Source organism: Grammomys surdaster, unplaced genomic scaffold, assembly GCF_004785775.1.
Source record: "Grammomys surdaster isolate TR1022 unplaced genomic scaffold, NIH_TR_1.0 363, whole genome shotgun sequence".
NCBI lineage: Eukaryota > Metazoa > Chordata > Mammalia > Rodentia > Muridae > Grammomys > Grammomys surdaster.
Window position 1 is genome coordinate 9,576,665 of NW_021604782.1, and position 25,266 is coordinate 9,601,930.

General features: G+C 43.0%; 1 protein-coding gene across 2 annotated transcripts in view; it reads left to right on the forward strand.

The window, feature by feature from the left end:
• Kiaa1958 (KIAA1958 ortholog) overlaps positions 1-24,237 on the forward strand; it is a 139,643-nt gene extending 115,406 nt beyond the window's left edge. For both annotated transcript variants that reach the window (XM_028779949.1, XM_028779948.1), the window contains 2 exons: positions 5,931-6,103; positions 23,180-24,237. In XM_028779949.1, coding sequence (XP_028635782.1) covers positions 5,931-6,103; positions 23,180-23,986 — 980 coding nt within the window. In that variant the 3' untranslated portion in view covers positions 23,987-24,237. The remainder of the gene's footprint in view (positions 1-5,930; positions 6,104-23,179) is intronic.
• The last annotated feature ends 1,029 nt before the right edge of the window (positions 24,238-25,266 follow it).

Below are 25,266 nucleotides of genomic sequence, written 5' to 3' on the forward strand. Positions count from 1 at the left end.
TAAACAGTCATTGTAAGTAAGGAACATACAGTGATAGATAGGATACTGGACCGTGACTCTTGGTTACTGCCACACAGATAAGACTTTCTCCTAGTCCTTTACTCGGAATGTGGATGTTCTGTCAGTGAACTCTTGAGGGCTGGGAAGTGTAGATCAGTAAAAAAGCACCTTCTTTAACAGGCAGAGCCTACTGTTGGACCCCCGGGCTGACCTGGAACTTGCTGTGTAGATCAGGCTGGCCTTGAACTCAGAGCACTAACTTCCTCTGCCTCCCTAGTGCTGGGATTAAAGGTGTGCACCACCATACATGATAGACCGTAGTATTTTAAATTATGTTGTTATTGCTTTGCACAAATGTGCCAAGGTCTATTTTTAAATACTTTAATTCAATTATATTCTATTTTTTTACATTTATAAATTCACATTAACTCATGCATACATTTTTGTATCTCCGATAAAATCCCTTAGGCATTTTGAAGAGAAAAATCTTAGATCAAATAAAAAGGAAGTTTTTGTTTTATCCTACATAGTTCCAAAGTTTTAGTGATTTTTACAATGTACAAAAATAATGTATTCATACTTTCTACAGACTGAAAGTACTATGGAACCCATAGCTAACATGATATGCATCCTTCGGAACTTGTTAAATGAAATTATAAATGGACAACTTAAATTTATTTTCTTGTTAAAATGGCATCATACTGCACTTGTTATCTGAAAGTAAATTTCCTTTTTCACTATATCCTGTGGCTTGTTTTCATGAACAAGGGTAGCACAGCTTTGAATGACAGCCTGTAAACACCTGTTCTTCAGTTAATTCTCCATTAACGAGTTCTTGATAGACATCTTTATTTTTGCATACTTATTTCTACACTTAGCTAGTAAAGGATCCATGAAAGTTCAGGTATAGGCATCATTTAACATTGGCCAAGGATACAGCTGCTTCTCCATATCCTGCCCATGTTTAGATGCAGGCGGTTTTGGGGGTGTTTTTGTTTTATTCTTTTCTGTCTCTGCCAGTTTGTTAAGTGAAATCCATCTTGTTTTAATTGTTATTAATGTGTTTCAGTACTGGTGTTTCTTCTGAGCCCATTTCCTAGTGAGTCTTTCCCTCGTTGATTTCTAGAAGCTTGCCCTGAGTCCTTTGCTGCACATTTTATGCATATTTTCTCCCCTTTGACTTCCTGCCTTTTAGAATCCTGTCAGTGTGATGTCTGATCTGCTCACCTGACAGAGGCTTCATACCTCTGCACTCTCCAAATTATGCAAATCATCTCCTTTGTGAAAACAGCATTTTAAAAACTAACCACTTAGAAATGTGTGTGCACATGACCGTGTGTGTGTGTGTGTTAAAATATGAATCAATTTGGTTTTGTTTTGTTTTTTAATTTTTTTTCTTCAAAACAGGGTTTCTCTGTGTAGCCCTGGCTATCCTGGAACTTACTGTGTAGGCCAGGCTGGCCTCAAACTCAGAGATCTGCCTGCCTCTGCCTCCCCAGTGCTGGGATTAATAGGTGTGCGCCACTCCTTGCCTGGTTTATCCCATTCTTGTAACACGTTTATATCTTAGGGCTAGGCCTCCCAATTATTATGTTTATGACTGTCTTTCTTTTTCAAATTCACTTATAAAACATTTTTACTTTCTCTACTAAGCTTTAAAAGTAGCCTCTCCAGGACTGGAGAGATGACTTAGTGGTTAAATATACTGGCTGCTCTTCCAGAAGACCTGAGTTCAATTCCCAGCACTCACATGGTGGCTCACTACCCTCTGTAATGGAATCTGATGCCCTCTTCTGGTGTGTGTGAGGACAGAACACTCATATACATAAAATAAGTAATATATTTCCCTAAAATGTTTATTTAAGATTAGCCTGTCACAAAGGGAGTATCGTAAAGGGATTACTTAAAGATTACTTGAATAAATTAAATACCGAATTGATCCCTCCCATCCACATTATATAGTAGTATATAACACTTTATCCAGAAAGTATTTTTTTAAAGATTTACTTATTTGTTTTATATATGTGAATACACTGTAGCTGTCTTCAGATACTCCAGAAGAGGGCATCAGATCCCATTACCAATAGTTGTGAGCTACCATTGTAACTGGGAACCATTGCAGATGGTTGCTGGGAATTGAACTCAGGATCTCTGGAAGATCAGTCAGTGCTCTTAACTGCTAAACCATCTTTCCACTCCTCCAGAAAGTGTTTTTAATTTTAAGAAGTTTTGGATTGTTTTCTTAATTGAATTATGCAGAAAAACACACAGATCATTAATTGATTTTTTTTCTGAAGCAAACATTTTTACAGCCCCCACCCAGAGTAATAACCTTACCTGAACCTGGAAGTCTCTTATGTTCTTCCTGGCGTTATCGGCAAGGCTACTACTGTATGACCATAGGCTTACTTGGTGTTTTTTAATTACACAAGCAGAGTTTTCAGTCTGCTTTGCCAGCCAGCTTCTTTTTCTTACTATCATGCTTGTGAGATTCACTCGTGCATCTGTACGGTTTATTCTAGTAGTTCATCGCTCACCTCCATGAGAATGCATTGTTAAGTGCTTTGTAATCTCAATGCAGTTGGTGTTTTATGTACAAATGAGTCTTCAGTTTGGGGCTGTTGTGCTGTTAGATTTTTATAGACATTCATATGTGCCTGTTGACACATATGTATATACTTATATTGGGTATGTTGGGATGTAGTAGCATGGAGAATGTCATAGATGATGCATGTCCAACATTAGCAGATACTGCCAATTAGTTTCAAAAGTGGCCATGGCTGTATTCTTGCCCCAGCAAAGTGTTCATTAACATCTGGTATTTCTTCTTCATTGAAGATGTTTTGCTCATTATGTATTCATGTATGATCCCTGGATCATTACTAATTTGTGTGGGAGGGACCTGAGTATTTCTGTGTGCATGTAGTTCCCTGAGAGGCCAAAAGTAAGCATTGGGTTCCCTGGAACTTGAGTTACAGGTGGTCATGAGTTGCCTGAAGAGTGCTGGGATAGAACCTGGGTCCTCTGTAGGAGCAGCGAGTGAGACATGGATGATTCTTCCCTCCAGCCCCACGTTTTGCCCATTTCTAATTGAACTATCTGCTTTCTCATTGACTGGTCAGATAAACTCATAAATTCATATTAAGTGTCTTTTGCCATTATGTGCCTTGCCTTTTCTGCCTCTTAATTTTGTTTTGTTTTTTAGTGTTTGCTCTTAAATTTTATTGAATCCAATTTCACATTCTTTTACTTACGTATTGATTTTGATGCACTGTTTAAAAATATCTGGCTACTCCAAAGTCATAGAGCTTATATCTTATGGTTTTGTTGTTTTGGGGGTTTTTTTGTGTGTGTTTGTGTTTTGAGGCAAGGACTCTTGTACCAGGCTGGCCTTGAACTCACTATGTGGGTTACAGTTTGATTCATTTGGGATTGCTGTGTTGTTCTTGTTCATGGTATGAGGTAGGAATTCAGTTTTCTTGTTTTTGGTTTTGTTTTCTTTTTCATAAGATTGTTTTTTTAAAGCACTTTAATCTTTTATTTTTTTACTTTAAATTTTTCTTAGATCTCTATCTATCTATCTATCTATCTATCTATCTATCTATCTATCGTGTATATGAGTGTTTTGTCTGCATGTATGACATGTATATCACATCTATGCTTGGTTCCCAGGAAGGTCAGAAGAGGGTGTCCGATGGCCGAGATTAGAGTTCCAGACGGCTGTGAGCCACCGTGTGGGTACTAGGATTGAACCCTGTACCCATTGCGAGAACAAACACTTTTAACTACTGACTCATCTCTTCAGCTCTCCTCCTATTGTTTTCAAATTTTTTCTGTTTAGCAGCTGAGTTGGTCTGTAGGTCTCTTTATTTTGTTCTGTTTTGGGTGAGGCACACTGTCTTATAAAGAGTCATCGGTAGGCTAGAGAGCTTTATTTGTGTGCTCACATGTTCAGATTCAAGTCTAGGTTATGAGGAGTCACTGGTAGGAATTTAGTCTTTTTGAGTGTTCTCATTTGATACATTTGGACAGAACTTGCTTCTGCAGGTAATATTGAACCAGCAGTAGCAAGTGGATAAAGTTCTCATAAATAGGTTTCCCCTCATAGGGCCTGAGAGAAGGCTTAGTGTGCTCAGAGCACCTGCTGATCTTTCAGAAGACCCAGGTTCGGTTTCCAGCACCCAGATGGTGACTGTTGTCCTTACTAAATTACTGTCACTGAGATCGTGTCCCTACGGTATCAGGTGCCATTGCTGTCATGCTAGCATGACATGATAGCAGTGTGTGCTATCAAACTCGAGTATAGATCCTGGATCTACCAGTGCCTACCTCATGGCTTCAGCAGCACACTTCTTGCACAGTGGTGGCTCTGTGCTATACACCTGAGTGTACAGAGCTGCCGAGATCTCTGGTGCTCTTTCCTTGTCTGTAAACAGGTCTAAGCATGTACTTGTTCACAGATTACACAGCAGCTTTAAAAATCAGCACACTGTAGGCTTCCGTTGATGTTAATCTTATTAATGTCAAGAAAGTCCTGCAAATTTTGGAAGTGGTGAGAGGAGCATCGCTCTGTGGTGCTTCAGCCCGTGCTCTTGTGTGCTCAGTGTTGCTCGTTCCTCTCAATACCTGGATGGTGGAGCAGTTTGTGTGTTCCATGGTTGTGGGCAGGATCAAGTTATCAAAAGTGATGTCAGGTTTTTGAGGAGCATAAAGACCATCACCATCAGAGCATATGCCTAAGGAAAGAGAAGGCAGATGTGGAAACATGGAAAAGGGAGGTTCTGCAGACAGGTTCTAGAAGAAAGGTTGAAATTGATGAGTGTGTTGAGGGACTAGAGAGATGGCTCAGTGGTCAGGAGTTCTGGCTCTTCTTTAGGATCCAGGTTCGATTCCCAGCACTCATATCGTAGTTTACAATCACCTGTAACTCCAGTCCCAGGGAATCCAGTCCCTCTTCTGACCTTCACGGGTACTAGGCATGCATGTAGTGCAAAGACAAACATCCATACACATTAAAATAAATAATTTCTAAGAGTATTGATTGTGTGACACACACACAGATGAAAGCATGCATGCGTGTGTGTGATGTTCCTGGGTGACATAAGATTCTGGGTCCCAGGATGCTGGGAGTTTGGTCCAGAGGAGAGCCTCCATAGGAGCCATGAAAACCAAGGTGGGTTAGGTAGGGCGAGCCAACTCAAAGACTGCACTAGCTTTGTCATTCTGCTGCCTCCCGGGACCTAGCCTGACTGTGTTTGAATATACATTCTGCAGAAGGACGCTCGGTTTTACCATCCTCTAGAGTGTAAGGAAAGGGCATTACTTGCGGGAAGAGATTGAGAGGAATATGCTAGCTCCACTTAGTTCAAGGCTGCTCCTGATGGCACCGAGTAACTCAAAGCTGTGTTAAAAAAAAGGAAGAATATTCTTCGTGTACTGAAGATTCATTCAGTCTTCCTCCCTTCCATCTTTTTTTAAAAATCTTCCTTACTTCCTTTCTTCTCATCTTTTGCTACTGTTAGAGGAAATGCTATTTTTTTCTAGTGATAAGTTTAGAACGTTCTAGTATTAATTCCATCCTGTTATTGAAATGTTTGTAAGTGTGTTAGCCAGTGCACATGGCAAAATGATCAGGGTTAGTTAGATACAAGGCATAAATTCTCATACATATAAGTAGGTTTTGGAGACAGGATCTCGCTGTGTAGCCCTGGCTGTCCTGGAATTCACTGTGTAGACCAGGCTGTCCTTGTGGGCATAGAGAGCTGCTTGCCTCCTGAGTGCTGGAATTAGAGGTGTGTCCCACCACTAGAAATGGCTAGAAATTTCATTTCTTTACTGTCTTTTTGGAGTTGTTATTGAATATCACCCCAGGATGAAACTCACTGAAGAAGGGGACAGCACATTAATGTCTCTATTGTTTTTATTTCTAGCGTATTCTACTAAGCTCAACAAATTTCCTGTATTTAATGTTAATGATGACTTGAATGGTCTGTGTACCAGTGCAGTGAGCCCAAACACCACCAAAGCCACGAGGTACGCCCTAAATGTGTGGCGCTACTGGTGCATGACCAACGGGCTCAAAGACCACACGGACATCACCAAGGTAAGGGACGCGGGAGTTTGCTGATTCTTTTGGCTGCACTGAGCTTCCAGGTGCTGCCACTGTTCTAGCTACTTTGGGGACCCTAAGTGAAGGAACGTGAAATACAAAGAAAACTATCCTCAGAACCAAGTGGAATTTAAAGAGTTTTAATGAATGTACGTCTGCTAAAATATTCAGGAGAGTAAGCCCAGCCGAGTTTCCAGGAAGACATTGGAGTTGGTAGCATTAGAAGGCGGGAGGTCAGAAGAACAGGTTATGTCAGAAAGAGAATGGGGGCGGAGCCACTTGCTGTAGTCCAGCTAGACTGAAGCACGGACATGGAGGACTTCGAGCAACAAGCTTGGGGTCTTTGTTTTGGATTTTTTGAGACAGGGTTTCTCTGTATAGCCCTGGCTATCCTGGAACTCACTCTGTAGACCAGGCTGGCCTTAAACTCACAGAGATCTGCCTGACTCTGCCTCCCAAGTGCTGGGGTTAAAGGCATATGTTAACCACTACCACCACCACCGCCGCCGCTGCTGCCGCCAAGCTCGGAGTCTTGAAAGCACTGGGAGATCACTGAAGTCCCTTGGTTTTCCGTACTGCAGCACCCGATGGCAAGAGCTCTAAGTTTCTAGGGTCAGGCAGAGAGGACCATAATAAAAATGATACTTAGAGAGAATAATTGGAAGTCATAAACTAAATAGTTATCTAGTATCCTTGGTCCCCAATCACTTTGTAAAATGAACTGTGACAAGCTCTTCCAATGTCAAGTATTTGAGAACTGTGAATAGAAGGGGAAGATTGAAACCATGGAGAGGTTGAATAGAAAGACACTGTTCTGCCTCAGATGCAGTTCCTCTAAGCCAGGGATAGAGCCATTAAGTAGTTGGGACTGTGAGGTTTAAAACAGTGGAGATGATGAGCTGGAAGCATAGATCTGAAGGTCTCACACAAGAGGCCATTAGTTGAAGCCTGGCAGCATGTAAGATTTCAGAGTTTGGGTGATGTACTTAGAGAATCACTAAAGCTGAAATGGAAAACCTGGGTTTCTCCTTTTGGCGGCATGGTGCATTCGGTGGTTCGAGAGGATGCGAGAGGCTTCTCTGTTACACATGAAGATAGGAAGCATCCTGGGGGCGGGGCCAAAAGGAAGGAAGGGAGGTGAAACTGACCAGTGAGCAGGGTTCCTTCTCCTCACAGCTGATAACATCAAGGAGAGACGGCAGGTGACTGCAGGACCTTTGGCTAGGGGAGGAACCTTTGGGTTCCTAAAACAGTTCTAGGCTGGGGGCTGGTGAGATGGCTCATTCGTTAAGAGTGTTCACCATTGGGGGGCTGAGAGGTGGCTCAGCCGGTAACGGCTGTTCTTCCAAAAGTACTGAGTTCAATTCCCAGCATCTACGTGGTGGCTCACAACCATCTATAATGGAGTCTGATACCCTCTTCTAGCATACAGGTGTACATTCCGATAGAGCACTCATCATATACATATAAAATAAATTAAAAAAAAAAGAGTGTTCACTATGAAAGCATGAAGACCTGACTTGAGATCCCCAGCGTCCACACAGAAAAAAGCTGGCCTGGTGGATGTCCAGAGCTCAGTGGCCATTCATTGAGTTGAATCAGTGAGCTCCAAGTTCAATGAGAGACCCTGCTTCAAAAAGTAAGATGGAGGCATAATTCAGGAAGATGTCTACTGTCTTCCTATGGCCTCCACATGCATGCACTACCTCATATATATGTACACACACAAACACATACACACACATCAGAGACAGGAGGAGTGATTGGTTGCATGGTAAACAGTAGGCTCTGGCTGCCACCAGAGTCATATGTTAATGATTTTTTTCAGGGAAACATCCAAAATGTAGGCACCTAGGGGTTTTGACAAATTAAGATCAACTAAGTAGGTACTTGTTTCAAGAATCAGTTCCAGGGTTAGAGGGTGGCGTACCAGTAAGAGTATCTGACACTCTTGCTGAGGACCTGAGTTTATAGTTCCCAGCAAAAAACCATCTGTAACTCCAGTGCCAGAGGATCTGGCGCCCTCTTCTGGCTTCCACAGGCACCACATGTACAAGTGGTGCATAAACATACATGCAGGCAAAAACATCTATACACATAAAATAAATGCCAAAGTTCATAGTGTCTGGCATTTAATGAAAAATTACCAAACACACAAAAACCTAGGAACTATATCCCTTAAATAGAGAATCAAGTCTATGCAGGTGGCAGTCACCTCTAGACCTCAGGGAGTCAGGATGAGCTACATTTCAAGACTCAGTTTCTAAAAACAAAGATAATAAACAAGTGGGGGGGGTGCTGTAGAGGTGGCTCAGAGGTTAATAGCAGGCACTACACTTGCAAAGGACCTGAGTCCAGTTCCCAGCACACATAATTGGGTAACATACTTGTAAGTTGTAACTCCAATTCTAGGATCAATCCACTCTTCTGGATTCTGCAGACAGCTGCACTCACTTGACTATATCCACACAGAGACACATAACTGAAAATAAATATTTAAAGGAATCTCAAAAAGAAATAGAAGAGAAGAAGCTGTACAGATATATCATAACCATGTTCTTACCTAGCAATAAAAAGAAACTTAAGAACAGCTAGAACAAAAGGAGAGGTTACCTACAGAGTCAAAAGTAAGACTGAAAGATTCTTATTAGAAACCAGGCAGCTGAAAAGATATTGGGACAAATGTCTTCATTATTGAAAGGAAAATAATTTCAGAATCCACAGTGAGGATACCTTTCAGAAGATGCATTAATGACTTTTGAGACATTCAGAGATGAGGAAATTCAGCAGCAGCAGACCCACACATGGAGAGACATTTGGCCTCCATCCAAAAGGGAGAGGCCATCTGGGAATGTGGTCCATCACAAAGGGGAGGGAAGTACTGGGGAGAAGGCTACTAGGGAAATACGAGGTGCTTTAAATCTTCCTATGGAATCTCATTGACTTTCTAAACAAAGCAGTAACAAGATAAAACGGAACAATAAGTAGTGAATTGATCCAGAAAAGAAGAAACTGGGCAAAACCAGCTCTGCATTAGCAAGTCTGCAAGACAGAAAAGAGATAAAATTCATAACTAGCTGAAAGAAACCTCCCACCTAAAATATTACACTGCCTCTCCTCTCTGCTCTCCTCCTGTCTTGTTCTTCCTCCCTACCCTCCTCCCTTCCTCCCCACTCTCCTCATTCTACCTTTCTCCCTGCCTCCTCTTCTTTCTCTCTGGGGGAAAAAACTAGCCAGGCAGAGATATCACACACCTTTAATCCCAGCACTCGGGAGGCAGAGGCAGTTGGATCTCCAGTCTGGTCTACAGAGTGAGTTCCAGAACAGCCAGGGTTGTTACACAGAGAAACTTTGTCTCAAAAACCAACCAACCGAGAAGTGGGGAGTGCACTGTATATAATAACTGCAAAGACATCAACAGCCATGGCAGTAGAGGAAGTCTCCTCATCCAAGAAAGAAGTTCTCGGTGACAGACTCTTGATTAGTATGTTGACATTTTAGTGTGTCCCTATCTGTAACAGAATTAAAGCACGTTAGTTCCAGATCACTAACTAAAAAGACCCTGATTCTGGGGAGTTATAAAATGACTTGCAGATCAAGAAAAAAACCACAAAGGAAATTATAATATATCATGAACCAAATGAAAATTACATCACAGTTTAGAATTTGTAGAATGTGACTCCTGCTGGGGAAGCTACCTGCAGATCTTCACCTCTCTCCCTGCTCCTCCCTAGTGCAAGTCCCTAGTCTCAGCCCCAGGTCTGCAGGAGACCACCTGTTGTAGCCTTCCTTCCGCCCTCCCCTCATCTCTAGTGGTTCACACAGATCTTCCCCCACCCCAGCCTCCCTCACCCCCCCATTGCTTTATCCCAACCCCCAACTTCAGCAGACACTCCTGGGGAACCCACAGCCACTCTGAGCAGGGGAGCTGTAGATCTTCACCTCTCCCTCCCCTCCTCCAGGTCCATTCTCTTAAGTATCAGCCCCAGCTCTGAAGCAGTGGCTTAGCCTCACTCCCTGATCCCATTCCCCGGGGACTAAGCAGATCCTGATTGAACCCCATTTTCCTACCTCCTGTGGACCCCCTCATCCTTTCCCCCAGCCATCTCCATTCCTAAGTGTCAGCTCCCAATATCCAGAAACAGATTTTACCTGGAAACCCAGTGGCCACACCTATCGGGATCCCTGAAGGATTTTCTACCAGACAACACACAGCCACCACACTCTCTTGAGAACCATGTTAGGGCAACAGAAACTAAGGAACAAAACAACCACCCCACAAAAACAAGACCAGACACCAGCACCTAGAATTATAATCTTCTTAATCCCAGATGCCTAGACACCAGCGTAAAAACACATAGCAGCCAGGACAGCATGTCTCTACTATAGCCCATCAGTCCTATCACAGCGTGCCCTGAGTACTGCAACATAGCTGAAGCACAAAAAAGACTGTAAAATAGTCTTTAAAAATATGGTAGAGCTCCTTAAAGAGGAAATTAATAATTCCCTTAAAGAAATCAATGAAAGCACAAACAGTGGAGGGAAATGAATCAAACAGTTCAAGACCTGAAAGTGGAAATAGAATCAATAAAGAAAACCCAAACCAAGGGAAATCTACAAGTGAAAAACTCAGAGACTAGAACAATAACATCAGAGGCAAGCCTCGTCAGCAGAATACAAGAGATGGAAGAGAGTCTCAGGCATTGAAGGCAAAATAGAAGAAATGGACACCCCATGCTGCAAAAAAAAAAAAAAAAAAAAAAAGTTACTTCTAAAAAACTTTCACAAAGCATCCAGGAAATCTGGGACACTTTGAAAAGACCAAATATAAGAATAATAGGAATAAAGGAAGGAGAAGATTCCCAGGTTAAAGGCACAGAAAGTATTTTCAACAAAATCCAAAAAGAAAGTTTGCCTAGCCTAAAGAAGGAGATGCTTATCATGGTACAAGGAGCATAGAGAACACCAGATAGATTGGACCAGAGAAGAGGATCCTATCAGCACATTAACAATCAAATCACTAAAGGTACAGGACAGAGAGTAGTAGGAGCTCCAAGGGAGACACAAGAAGGAATATATAAAGGCAGATTCTTAGAGTTACACCTGACTTCTCCAGGCCTGGGCAGATGTTCTACAGAGTCTAAGAGACCACATACCCAGCAAACTTTTCAATCACAATAGATGGATAAAACAGCAGTCTATGATAAAAAACAAACTTTAGCAATATCTGTCTAAGGATCCAGCCCTACAGAAGGTGCTAGAAGGAAGACTCTAACCTATAAAGGTAACTACACCCAAGAAAAAACAAGGAATAAATAATCCCACACCTGTAAATAAAAAGAGGGGAAGTGTACACACATATACACACACATACACACACACACACACCACCACCACCACCACCACCACCACTAACAATAACAACAATAACAACAACAACAAAGTAACAGGAAACAACAGTCATTGGTTATTGATATCTCTCAACATTGATGGTTTTAACCCCCCAGTAAAAAGACACAGACTAACTGAAATGATGTGAAACCAGGGCCTATTCTTCTGTTGCATCCAAGAAACACACCTTAATATGAAGGATAGACATCACTTCAAGATAAAAGGATGGAAAAAGATATTCTAAGCAAATGGGCCTAAGAAGCAATAGGATGTAGCCATTTTAACATCTGACAGAATAGACTTCAAACCAATACTAATCAACAGAGATAGGGAAGGACTCTACATACTCATCAAATAAAAATATCCAGCAAGAGACACCAAGACATTACAATGGGGCATAACATCTATGCCCCAAACAGAAGGGCAATCAAGTTTGTACAAGAAATACTACTATAGCTTAAATCACATACTGACCCTCATACATTAGATACTTCATCCAGACAAACACAAAGAAATGCTGGAGCTAACTGTTGTTATAAAGCAAATGGACTAACAGGTATTTACAGAACATTTCACCCAAACACAAAAGAATATGCCTTCTTTTCAGTTCCACACATAACTTTCTCCAAAACTGACCACATACTCAGACACAAAGCAATTCTCAACAAATACAAGGCAATGGAAACAATACCCTGCATCCTATCTGGCCACCACTTACAAAAGCTGGGTATCACCCACAGCAGAGACAGCAGATAGCTTACAAACGCATAGGAACCAAACAACTCGCTACTGAATGAAAACCGGGCCAAGACAGAAATCAAGAAGGAAATTAGTTTCTAGAATTGAATGAAAGCGAATACACACCACACCCAAACTTAGGGGACACAGTGGAAGTGGTTCCAAGAGGCAAGTTCAGGCACGAGGTGCCAACAGTAAGGAGAGATCTCATACTACTAACCTGACAGCACAACTGAAAGCTCTAGAACAAAATGAAGAAATCACACCCAAAAATAGTAGATGGCAAGCCAGGTGGTGGTGGCGCACACCTATAATCCCAGCACTTGGGAGGCAGAGGCAGGTGGATTTCTGAGTTCGAGGCCAGCCTGGTCTACAGAGTGAGTTCCAGGACAGCCAGGGCTACCCAGAGAAACCCTGTCTCGAAAAAAAAAAAAAAGTAGAAGGCAAGAAATAATGAAACTCAGGGCTGAAATCAATAAACGAAAAACAAATAAAAAGAATCAACGAGGCAAAGAATTGATCATTTGAGAAAACAAGATTGGCAAACTTTTATCCAAATTAACTAAAAGATGGAGAGAGAATATCCTAATAAAATTAGAAATGAAAAGAGGGGTATAACAGCTGATACCAAGGAAATCCAGAGAATCCATAAGTACGTATATTAAAAACCTGTATGCTGCTAAGTCGGGAAATTTGAGAGAAATGGATGAGGGAGGGAGTACAGGAAGAGACAGCTAAAATTAAGGACCATTTGAGGGGTAGTATGGAAACCTAATACAGTAGGCGCCCCCTAAAATACTTCTACATATATGAAGGCAATCTAAATGAAGTCACCAAATGAGGGAGACAGGGCCCCTGCTGGACATCTCTTGTCACCAAATGAAGCCTCTAGTACTGAAATGGTTTACATCTAATTGAATTTTTGTCCTGAAACAACCCAAGCTGTAGCCAAGACTATAGGTTGTTCTCCACTGTCAGCAAAGCCTCATTACTGAAGACAACACCTACACAACTCATTGAACATGAACATGGAGAAGTTGACCTAGTACATACACACACACACATACACACACACACCAAACTAGTCACAAACCCCTTAATCCATAATGGTGTCCTGCCTGCATGCTAGTGCAACGATGGTTCAAAGTTTGTGAAAGTGACCATCCACTATCTGATTTGACATAAGGCCCACTCCACAAGATGGAACCCTTACTGACACTGCTGAGATGACCAAGAATCAGAGACTAGATAGCCCAGGGACCTAGGGTAAGGCCAAATACTCCTGTTCTGAAAAAAAAAAAAAAACAACAACAAAGGTATCAATAAAATGATCCCTAATGATATTCTGCTATACACAGAGATAACTGCCTTGCTCAACCATCTGCCAAGAGGCTTTCTCCTACAGCAGATGGGAATAAATACAGAGACCTACACCCAGGCATTATGCAGAGAGTAAGAGACCTTGGAACACTCAGCCCTAGGGACGTCTCCATCAAATCTCTCCTCTCAGAGATCAGAGAACCCTGCAGAAGATGCTGAAAGAGTGTAAGAGCCAAAGGGGGTGGAGAACATCAAGAAAGCAAGGCCTCTAAATCAACATGAGCAAAGCTCACACAAAGACTGTGGCAGCACGCACAGGTCTGAACCAGGTGCCCTGCATATATGTTATGACTTCCAGTTTTGTGTTTGATGGGATTCCTGAGTGTGCAAGTGAGTGGGTCTCTGATTCTTGTGCCTTCTCCTGGGCTCTTTTCCTTCTGTTTGTCTTGTCCAACTCCAATGTGCTACTTTTTGTTTTATTATATTATATTTTATTATTAGCCCTTGGAAACCTGTTTGTTTTCTAAGGAGACAGAAAGCAGGTGGGTCTGGATGGGAGGGGAGGTGGGGAAGAATTGAGAGGAGTAGAGAGGGGAAATCATGATCAGATATATTATGTGAGGGAAAACTCTGTTCTAAATAAAAGGAATCAGCTCACGGTATGTAAGCAGTTTAATTGCATCTCTCGAACGTATGGCTAATGTTCAGTCAGGGTGAGCCTGTGGCTGGAGACTATGAAGAGAGCTGAGTATGGTCACTTGGACTCGCAGTGTTTTCTGAGTCTGTCGCCCACAGGCTCACTGAGAAGGAATATAAATCAGTTAAGCATCTACTTGAATTTTCAGCAAACTCTGAGCTTTGAGGTTACTCCTGATTTACATGTGAAAAATTACAAGTCTTGAGAAGACTTAATTTTGAGAAGAGTTCATAGCTGGGCGGTGGTGGCGCACGCCTTTAATCCCAGCACTTGGGAGGCAGAGGCAGGTGGATTTCTGAGTTTGAGGCCAGCCTGGTCTACAGAGTGAGTTCCAGGACAGCCAGGGCTATACAGAGAAACCCTGTCTCAAAAAACAAAAACAAACAAACAAAAACAACAACAAAAAAAGAAATACCTAACTCTCCAGGTACATTTTTGCTGGGTGGTGGTGTCACAAGCCTTTAATCCCAGCACTTGGGAGGCAGAGGCAGGCGGATTTCTGAGTTCGAGGCCAGCCTGGTCTACAGAGTAAGTTCCAGGACAGCCAGGGCTATACAGAGAAACTCTGTCTTGAAAAACAAAAACAAAACAAAAATAGCTTTTATTATTTGAGGATTTTATACATAACACCACTGATGTCTTTTCTCCCCCCGTAGGCTGTATAGAACCTTCTGACACTATGAAAACTAGGCAGCAGGGAAGAGGTTTTCTGGTCAGTCTTAAACTTCCTTCTTTGTATCTGGCAACTAAGGTATGTGGTGTCTTCAGCTGTATGTCCTTATCACATTATAACAGGCACCAAAGGACGCTGCCCATGGCCGTGTTGCCTCTGGACCTGGGACTGTGCTGACCAGTGACTCACAGTGCTCATTCTGACATTTAAATGTTCATGGAATGATGCATTAATCCTGAGCCTGCTCCCAAAAATTCTTATAATAAGTTAAATAATAAGCCAGGTAGTGGTGGCACATACCTTTGATTACAGCACTCAGGAGGAAGACGCAGATGGATCTCTGAGTTTGAGGCCAGTCTGGTCTACCAAGGAATTCCAAGAGGGCCAGGACAACACACAGAAACCCTGTCTCAACCCTACCCCCTTGTCCCCCCTCTTCCCCCTTCCCCCTTTTCCCTTCCCCCCTCACACATGAAGGTATACATATTAAAAATCAAATACCGAGGTGTAAAAAATGCAGCAAAAGCAGTATTTATAGGAAAAATATAGGTTAACTTTAAATTCATATGTTATGAAATAAAATACAAATATAAAAGCTATAAATCAGTCAACAGATACGATGTTGAAATAGCTTAAAAAGCAGGCCTGGGCTGAGCCTGGTGGCACACGTGTATTTCAGCACTTGGGAGATAGAGGCAGAAGGTCAGGGTCAGCCTCAGCCACGTAGTATGTTCCAGACTTCCCAGGCCTGCTTCAAACACTCTATCCCAGAGAAACTAAACAAATTTTTTAAAAACAACAAACAGTTTTAGACTCAGATAGCAAGATAATAAATTGTAAGCAAGACCGGAAGACTTCCTGGAATGTAGCATACAGTAAGATTATGTCTGAAAAGTGGGGAAAGCTGGGTGTGGTGGCCTGTGCCTTGCTGCTGCCATACTGTGGAGGCAGAGGTGGGATGATTTCAAGTTCAAGGACAGCCTGGAGTTTATAGTGACACACTATCTCATGTTCTTTTTTTAAGGGAAGAAAAGAAAAGGGATTAAGATTAGAGAATATAAAAGAGCATAAAATGCCAAAAGCAGTAACAAGGGGCATATTATTACTAACCTTACCAAAAACCAAAAAGGATTCTGTGAACGACCACATGATGGGGGAACATAGATAAGATGAACCAATTTCTAGAATTATTCAAAAGAAACAACAGCAAGAAAAACCACCTTCAGGCTGGTAAGATGTCTCAGCGGTTGAGAGCACTGACTACTCTTCCGAAGGTCATGAGTTCGGATCCCAGCAACCACATGGTGGCTCACAACCACCCATAATGAGATCTGATGCCCTCTTACGGTGTCTGAAGACAACAACAGTGTACTTACATATAATAAATAAGTAAAAAACCTTTGGGCCGGAGCGAGTGGGGCCGGGGGGTGGGGGTGGGGAGGAACCACCTTCTAGAGCTTCCTTTGCCCTTGATATCAATTCCAACTATAGACCTGTGGGTTGACTCCCGGTGCTGTACTGCTCGGGTTCAGGGACACAGCTGCAGCCCTTTCCTGTGTCATGTCTCACAGGCAAACTTGCTTCTCTTCTACCTAAAATGCCTTTTCTTCAGTGAGTGTATTTGGAAACATTGTATGTGGTCTCACAGAATGAGCCCAAGTTCTGTCTCTACCATTCCTAAACTCCATGCCCCCATCGCCTGGCTCCCGTGACCTTTGCATTTGCATTACGGTTCTGTGTTAGTCATGTTTCTCATCGCCATGACCAAATCCTACACAAGATGCCACTTGATGTAGGAAACAGTAAGAAATGGCATCAGGGTGAGAAGTTTCTCATTTACAAGGAGGGATTCAGGGCAGAGGAGTCCCCTCCCCCTCTTTTTTTTTCCCTATTTCTGAGCCCCTGCCTTCACTTCCTGAGTGCTGGCATCACAGACATGTGCCACTACTTCTGGTATATGCGGTGCTGGGGTCAGAACCCAGAGCTTCTGCATGCTGGGTAAGCAGTTGACCTATTGAACTCCATCCTCCACCCGCCTGTCCCCTTTTTGATTCAGTCCTGGACCCCATGATTGGTGCTACCTACAAAGTCCTAGAAACACCTACCCGGAGTCTCTTAGTCCAGCTGAGGAGGAATGTTAGCCACTGTGCTTTCCAGTGGAGTGGTCTTTGAGGATTGCCTGCTGCTGCCTCAGATGTCCAAAAGCTCCTTTAAGGGGAGAGCTGCACGTGTTCATGACTGGGTCCCCAATACCAAGAAGCCTGCGTAGCTGATGTAGCCTGTATGCTGATGAATGTGTCACGACAATGACTTAATCTAAGTATCGAGAGCACCCCACACACAGAGATACAGAAGATTCTTTCTTGGTTCCCACAAAATACTACACACTTCAAAATACAATCACAATAAGGCAGTTCCAGAAGCATCTACCCACACAGAGTGTATTACTTGCAATAGAAGAACTGGTTCATTCTGGCCTGTGCCCAGACTGGTTTGCTTGTCAAATATTTCCCATTACCAAGGTGTCCAGTCTCTTAAAAAGACATTGCAAGAAGTAATTCTGTTTCAACTATTGAGAGTCAACTTATTGTGTCATATAGGAAAAGGCTGGCAGCAGCTTATAAACTTGGCTTCTGCCATGTAAGGATGACTGTGACTAACAGCTGCTACCTGTGTTTGTGGTGTGTGTGGTGATACATGTAATCTCAGTGTTCTTAACCGCAGCACCGCCTGGAGAAAGTTTTTGCTGTTTTCTTTGTTTTTTCTTTTCTTTTTTTGACAAGGTCTTACTGTGTAGCCCTGACTGGCCTGTGCTACCTGCTATGTACACCAGGCTGACCTTGAGTTCAGAAGGAGCTGCCTCCTTAGTGTTGGGATAAAAGACATGTGCCACCACATCCAGTAACTTATTTGAGTTTTTAAAATTGTGGTAAAGTATACATAATATGAAAGTAAATACTTGAACTTTTTTTTTTTTTTTTTTTTGGTTTGGTTTGGTGTTTTGAGACAGGTTTTCTCTGTGTAGCCCTGGCTGTCCTGGACTCACTCTGTAGACCAGGCTGGCCTCGAACTCAGAAATCCGCCTGCCTCTGCCTCCCAAGTGCTGGGATTAAAGCCGTGAGCCACCACCACCCGGCCACTTGAACTATTTTTAATGTAAATTTTTTCTACTTTTTTTGAGATTTCACAAATAAGTATTATGCTTTTGTCATTTCCACCTCCCCCTCTCACTGTGATTCCTCTAATCCCCTGCAACTCCATCTCAAATGCATGACTCTTCTCTAATTGTTGTTTTGTGGGGTGTGTGCATTCTGTGTGTCTATATTAGGAAATTCTATTTGGCCTCATAAAATGGAATCAAACTCTGTACCTTTCTTTAACACACACACACACACACACACACACACACACACACACACACACACGATCTGCTGAGTTCATTTAGTGTTGCTTCTATGTGGATGTGTTTAGGACTGACCTACCTAGGAGCTCATCCCTGGAGCAGACTGACTGTCCCTCTTTCTGCCGCCATTAGTTGCCTCTAGCTCTTCTTCTGTGGGTGGGGCCTTGTAGGATTCCTCCATCCACGAGGTCTCCTTCAGATGACCATTTCTTTGAGATTTCATGGGTACAGCTTCAGTGTCCTATATAGAAGATACTGTTTATCTCACAGCACACATCCGGGCCCTCTGGCTCTAAGAATCTTCCCTTGCCCTCTTCCATGATATTACCAGAGCCTAAAGGGCAGAGATTGTATTGTAGATGTGTTGCTTGGGGCTGGTGACCCCACAGGTAGGTCTTCCATTTTATTTGTGGATTTCTGTGACGGTCTTCGTCTGCAGCAAAGAGAAGTTGTTTTGATAAGGGATGAGAGATACGTTTACCTGTGGCTATAAAGATAAGTGTGTAGACCGTGGTTAGACATTACACTGGTTTAGTAAAGTCACAGTAGTGGCTTCTCTCTGGGGTCTAGCACCTCACCGGCCATGGGTTGACAGCTGGGTTTACAGCAGTAGGCATAATTCTCTCCCATTGAACTGGCATCAACTCCTGTAAGATGTTCTTGATTATTCACAGATAGAAGTGCCACTGCTGCACCCTTCAGATACTTTGCCATGATGGTCAGTGTTTAAGTGTGCAGCTTCGAAGCATTCATTGTGCCCACAGTGTTCATCACAATTATTCATTCCTGGGATTTGTTCATCCTTCCAAATGGAAACTCTGTACTCACCAGATAATATAAAATAATACATCTCTCATTTCCTCTTTGCTCCAGCCCTGGCAACTACTGTCCTGCCGTCTGCCTCTATGAGTCTGCTTTCTCTGGGTTCTGCAGATTAGTAGAATTGTCACTGTTCTTTAAGACTTACTTGTTCTCTGTGTCTGAAGGGGAAAAAGTGAGCTTTGTTTAGCCTAATGTCTCAAGATTTCTTTTTATTGCTGAAGAAAATACCATGCAGATGTATGTGCTTCATTTTGTTTATATACTTATCTACTGGTGGACATTTAGGTTTTTTTCCACACTTTGGTCATTATGAAAAACGCTACAGTAAAACTTCATACATGGTTTTTGTTGTTTGGGCGTACGCTGTCAGGCCTTTTGGGTATATGGCTTAGACTGAGGGAGCAGGTGGTTTCAAAAGCAACTGCATCATTTTCCGTTCCCGTCAAGGCGTGCGAGTGTCCAGCATCCTTACGTCCCAGCTCGCAGTGTTATCATCTCGTCTTTTTCCTCATCCTACCGGGGTGGAGCACAGTTCCATTTGGTTTTAGTTTCCCTGTGCCAGAGAAAAAGAGATTGGGGCTGGGGAGAGAACATCTTGTGGCTGTGGAGTCCCCTAATTCTGTAGCATTCTTTGAGGCCCAGGTTTGTCAGGTTTGACTATTTTCCTACAACCAAAGGAATCCCAATTAACAAAGTCTTGTTAATAAGGAAGCTGGTCTTGGGGCTGCAGAGATGGTAGTCAGGGGCACTGGCTGCTCTCCCCAAGCACACAGGTTCTATTCCCAGCACCCACAGCTGTCTGTAAATCCAAGATCTGACACCCTCACACAGACATGCATGCAGGCAAAACACCAGTGCACATAAAACAAAAATAAATAAGTAAAAAGAAAGTTAATCTTATGCTTTGTACACAACTACTCTAATCTGTTGTACTAACCAACAGATCTACCCAGTTGTCAGAAAACAACCTTTTATGTCCTCCCTCCCTCCCTCCCTCCCTCCCTCCCTCCCTCCCTCCCTTCCTTCCTTCCTTCCTTCCTTCCTTCCTTCCTTCCTTCCTTTTTAGTTCAGCATGCCATCATGCCTCTAATTTTATAAGGAGAAGTCCAGTTTTCATTGTGGACCTATTTTTATAGTTCTTGCCTGCAAAATACTTTTATTTTTATTAAATGGATTTCTTGCAACATCAGTTTAAATTCAGTCCTAAAAAGTTTAAAGTAGACACCACATCTTTAAAGTAATTGTCCAGTATTTCTCAGAGACCTGTTTTTTTCCGTCCCGTGTCAGTGTCTGTGCATGTACGGGTCATCCATACACTGTGATAATGGCTCTTGTGATGCAGTGTGACTCTACTGTCATCTTGACTGTGATGTAATAGTCAGGCACTTGGCATCTTACACTGTACTGTACTGCCCAGAACTCGCTTGCACACACTCTTTAGTATTTGTTTATTGTGCTGTCTGTGTGAGTGTGCACATGTACGTACCATGGTGTACATGTGATGGTCAAAGGGCAGCTTGTGGAAGTCAGTTCTTACCTTCTGCCTTTTTTCTGAGGCAGGGTCTCTTATCTCTGCTGGCTCAGTCCTCTGGGCTGGCCGGCCTGGGCACTGCAGCCACTTCTCCTGTCTCTGCCTCCCATCTTACTGGAGGGATGCTTCATCCCAACCTATGCTACCACATGCATGAGTCTGGGACTTAGCAGGCCATCAGGCCTGTGTGAGGACCACTTTGCCCTGCTGAGCCATCTCCCCAGCCCAGGCGTTGCTTTTTTGGTGATCTGTTAATCTGAAGATACCTTTTCCAACATAGTTACATGCAGCATGAAAGGTGCCTGTGTGTAGGGTTACATTCATACGTCTTAACTTTTTATGTTCTATATGTGAGTCAGATAAAAATGGAGAGCCTTTGTGATTTTTTTCCATATGATTAAACTGTTTAAATCCAAAAGGATTGGTAGCTGAGCAGTCAAATGCTTGCCCAGCATATAGGAGGCATTTGGTTTAACTGCTAGCCCTACAGTAAGACTGAGTAAGATTACACAATGGTAGCAGCTTGTATGCCCACATACATGCAGGCATAACACACACACGCGCGTGCGCGCGCGCCCATGAACACTAAACAAAACTTTGAAACTAAAATCATTCAGATGATACAGATAGTCAAGCTAATGCACACGAAGCATGCAGTGCTCTTTTTTTTTTAATTTTTTTTTAACATAAAATGCTTTTTTATAGCATGTTTTACAAGGGGAGGGAGTAAGAGGGGCCAGGTGGTGGAAAAGTACAGAATCTTCTTGGCCTGTGCCTTGAAACATGTCATGGTCTATACGGTACACTGCCTTGAATTATGATCTACCTGCTATTCTTCAGAAGATATGGTACACTGCTTGAGTTATGGTCTCCCTGCTATTCTTCAGATGATATGGTACACTGCTTTGAGTCTATCTGCAGTTGCCAAGCAGGATCTTGCAGTTGCCAAGCTTCAGGGGACATTGTGCAGGTGGGGAAAGGTAGGGGGTGAGGGTAAGGGCGAGGGTCTTTTGTGTTCTTTCCTCTCATCATATGTTGCCCTTCTGGTTCCTCATATTCTGAAGTCCACCTCTCTGCTTCTTCTCTTCTTCTCAGTTAACTTGATAGGTCTTTTCAAAGGTGGATGTTTTCCCCTTCGTCCTTTATTAAGTTAGACTTTTGTTTTTATTGGCTCATTTTACTATTTATGAATTTGATTTACTTTTCTAGCTTTTGGGGTATATAATCAATTTGCTTATTGAGAATAAAGTTTTCTAACAAATTATTCTAGTTTATGTTATCAGAGTATATTTAATAAAATAATATTAATTATTAATAAAAGAGTATATTTATATCTAATTGTAGTTTAGTCAATTTTTTTTTTTTTTTGGTTTTTTGAGACAGGGTTTCTCTGTGTAGCCCTGGCTGTCCTGGAACTCACTTTGTAGACCAGGCTGGCCTTGAACTCAGAAATCTGCCTGCCTCTGCCTCCCAAGTGCTGGGATTAAAGGTGTGCACCACCACTGCCCGGCCAATTTTTGTTTTTAAATTGAATTTTTTATGGATATTACTTTTTCAAAAATTTATTTTTGCCAGGTGGTGGTGGCACACACCTTTAATCCCAGCACTGGGAAGGCAGAGCAGGCAGATCTCTGAGTTCAAGGACTACCTGATCTACAGAACGAGTTCTAGGACAGCCAGCGCTACACAGAGAAACCTCACCTCACAAAGTGTGTGTGTGTGTGTAAGTCACAAATGTTGATACACAAAAAACACAAAGTAAGACTTGCTTTCTGTGTGAACAAGCTCCAAAGCAGCTTTTCCATCTTGAACACAAAGATTTCTTATGAGTCAAACTCAGAAGCCTGATATTGAAAACGTATTGACTAGTAAGCTAGAGGTATGTTAGGATGTAGTCAGATAAATCCAAGGAGAAGATCATGGAGCAGGACGTTTCTGTATAAGTTTCTCTTCCCGTGAAGCCCATGCTTAGTAGTGCGTACCAAACAGCATGGGCAGGTATCAAGGACATCAGTGCTGGCATGATTCAGAGGTCAAGTTACAGATTCCTTTATAGAGGATGCCTGAGCTTTACTACAGGAGAGGAGTGCAAATGGTTTGCAAGCAGAAAGAAAGGACCTTCCTGAGAGGAAGGTCAGTGTTACAAAAGGCCAGTCACAGTCGTAATCTGTATGCATGTATGTACTCGAGACAGGTTTGAAAGGGGTGTGTATTCATTGTTCCTTGAAACCCCTGGGAACTCGAGGGCCATGTCCACCATGAGCATTTCTTGTGCACTTTGAGACTGTGGCTACCTGTATGTTGTATGTTACTGATGAGGCCTAGATCATCCAGTTTGAAAGTCACTGCTTGACTATATTGCATGAAGGGTTCGATCCTCTAGAGGTCAAGAGACTATCCTCTCCATAGTGTAGCCCCTGGTGAGGATTGGGGTAAAGAGGGCCGGCTGTTCGGGTGTCCTCAGATGTATGACCTCAGTGTCTGTCTCCTTTAAGATCCCTGCGGTGAAGCTGAATGAGCTGCTTGAGAACTTCTATGTCACTGTCAAGAAGAGCGACGGCTCAGACTTCCTGGCTACCTCACTTCATGCCATCCGCCGCGGCCTGGACCGCATCCTGAAGAATGCGGGCGTGGGCTTCTCTATCACCAGCAGCACCTTCAGCTCTTCCACCAAGAAACTCAAGGAGAAGCTGTGGGTCCTGAACAAGGCAGGGATGTCAGGCGCCCGTTCTCGCAATATCGTCTACTTCTCCCTTTCTGATGAGGAGGAGATGTGGCAGGCAGGGTGTCTAGGGGATGACAGCCCAATTACTCTCCTGTCCACGGTGGTCAAGTACAACAGCCAGTATCTGAATATGAGGACACTGCAGGAGCATGCAGATCTGATGTACGGGGACATCGAGTTGCTCAAAGATCCACAAAACCAGCCCTACTTTGCACGGACAGACAGTGTCAAACGGGAGAGCCGGAGTGGTTCGACGAGGGTGTGCCATGGGAAAATCTACCATGAGCACTCCAGGGGACACAAGCAGTGTCCCTACTGCCTCCTCTACAAGTACATGTATATCCACCGGCCACCCACCCAAATGGAGGCCAAGTCTCCCTTCTACCTTACAGCCCGGAAGGAGGCCACAGATATGGGCAGCGTGTGGTACGAAGAACAGAGAATGGGGTTACGGTCTCTCCGGGGAATTGTCCCAAATTTAGCCAGGAAAGTCAAGCTGGAAAACTGTGAGAACTTCACCTTCGTCTCCTTCACTCAGGTCTCCAGGCGACTGGGCTCCCATAGCTGCTGCCAGTGAGCCTTCAGGGCCAGGCCACAGTCCTGCTTACTCAGTGGCCAAGGCCAGGCGTCAACAAGCAGGTTCTGAAGCCACAGAGGCTGATGTCTTCACTCCATGATCCAGCTGGCCTCCACTACGACAGCCAGCCATTCCTCAGACTTGGGATTCACTTTTACATGACAGGAGAGGACTGAATAATTTGGATGTTTTATCTAAATGTGTGACACCTTGTTAAATCATAGAATATAACACAATATAAAATTACTATATACAAGAGTGAAGAAATTCATTTTATCTAGTGCCTTTTTAGCACAGGTTTTCTTGAAAAACAAAAAAAGAAAAGGAAAAAAAATGCTTTTGAGTAGTTACTTAAAAATATCCCAGTGGCCCAGTAGCTTTAGAATGGTATAGAATTATTTACACTGTGTTGGGTTTTTTGGTCTTTTGTTTGTTTATTTGTTTGTTTTTCTCACATAGGGACCTAGAGCAGGAGAGGCAGACATAGTAGAGAAAGCTTGCACTCAGCACCCTTTGTTGGTAGATGCTCTGCCAGGGCAGCAGGATGCTCACCAAGATAAAGCCGTGCTGTCCTTAGAGGCAGTTTGGTGAAAGAAAGATGAGTTCTCTGAAAGGGTGTGTCGGAGACACCATGTGCAGTGGACCCGGTGGTAAGCACCGTGAGGAGTTCTAGTTAGCGGAGGGTGGACTTGGAAAGCCCTCTGTGACCCAGATGTAAAAACCTCCTGAAGCAGAAGTGCCTGCGTCTGTCCAGTTCTCCTTTGAGAACACTTGCTGTTCAAACTTCCTTTTGTTTGTTTTGTTGTTTAATCTGCTTTTTACATCAGTTGTGTTGGCAGGAGTCCCGGGATCTGTGAGGCTAGCAGCAATGCTTGACTAGAGAATCAACAGAGTAAGCCGCAAGGAAAACACTCCCCAGGGCGTTTTAAGGACCCTGGGAATCCTGTAGGCTGGCACTATGCTAGCGACACTGAGTTAGGCAGCCTGCCAGGAAAGCAAGCCCAACACAGGGACATAGTTACTGGATCAGAGCATCATTGTACGTTATTAATGCATTTAAAATCATTTCACATCAATAAAAGTCAACCTGACCATGTGTTACTTAAAAAGCAGACTTTTCTAGCAATTACTGTGAATACATGTTTTTAAAAAGGAGCCCAAAGAGTGCTAATTAATAGTAGTAATTTCTACTCTATTTTCTATTCCAGGAAAGACTGCTTTAATTGTACCATTATGTTCTTATGTATGCTTGCTAGTCCCAAATTTAAATCCCAATGCAC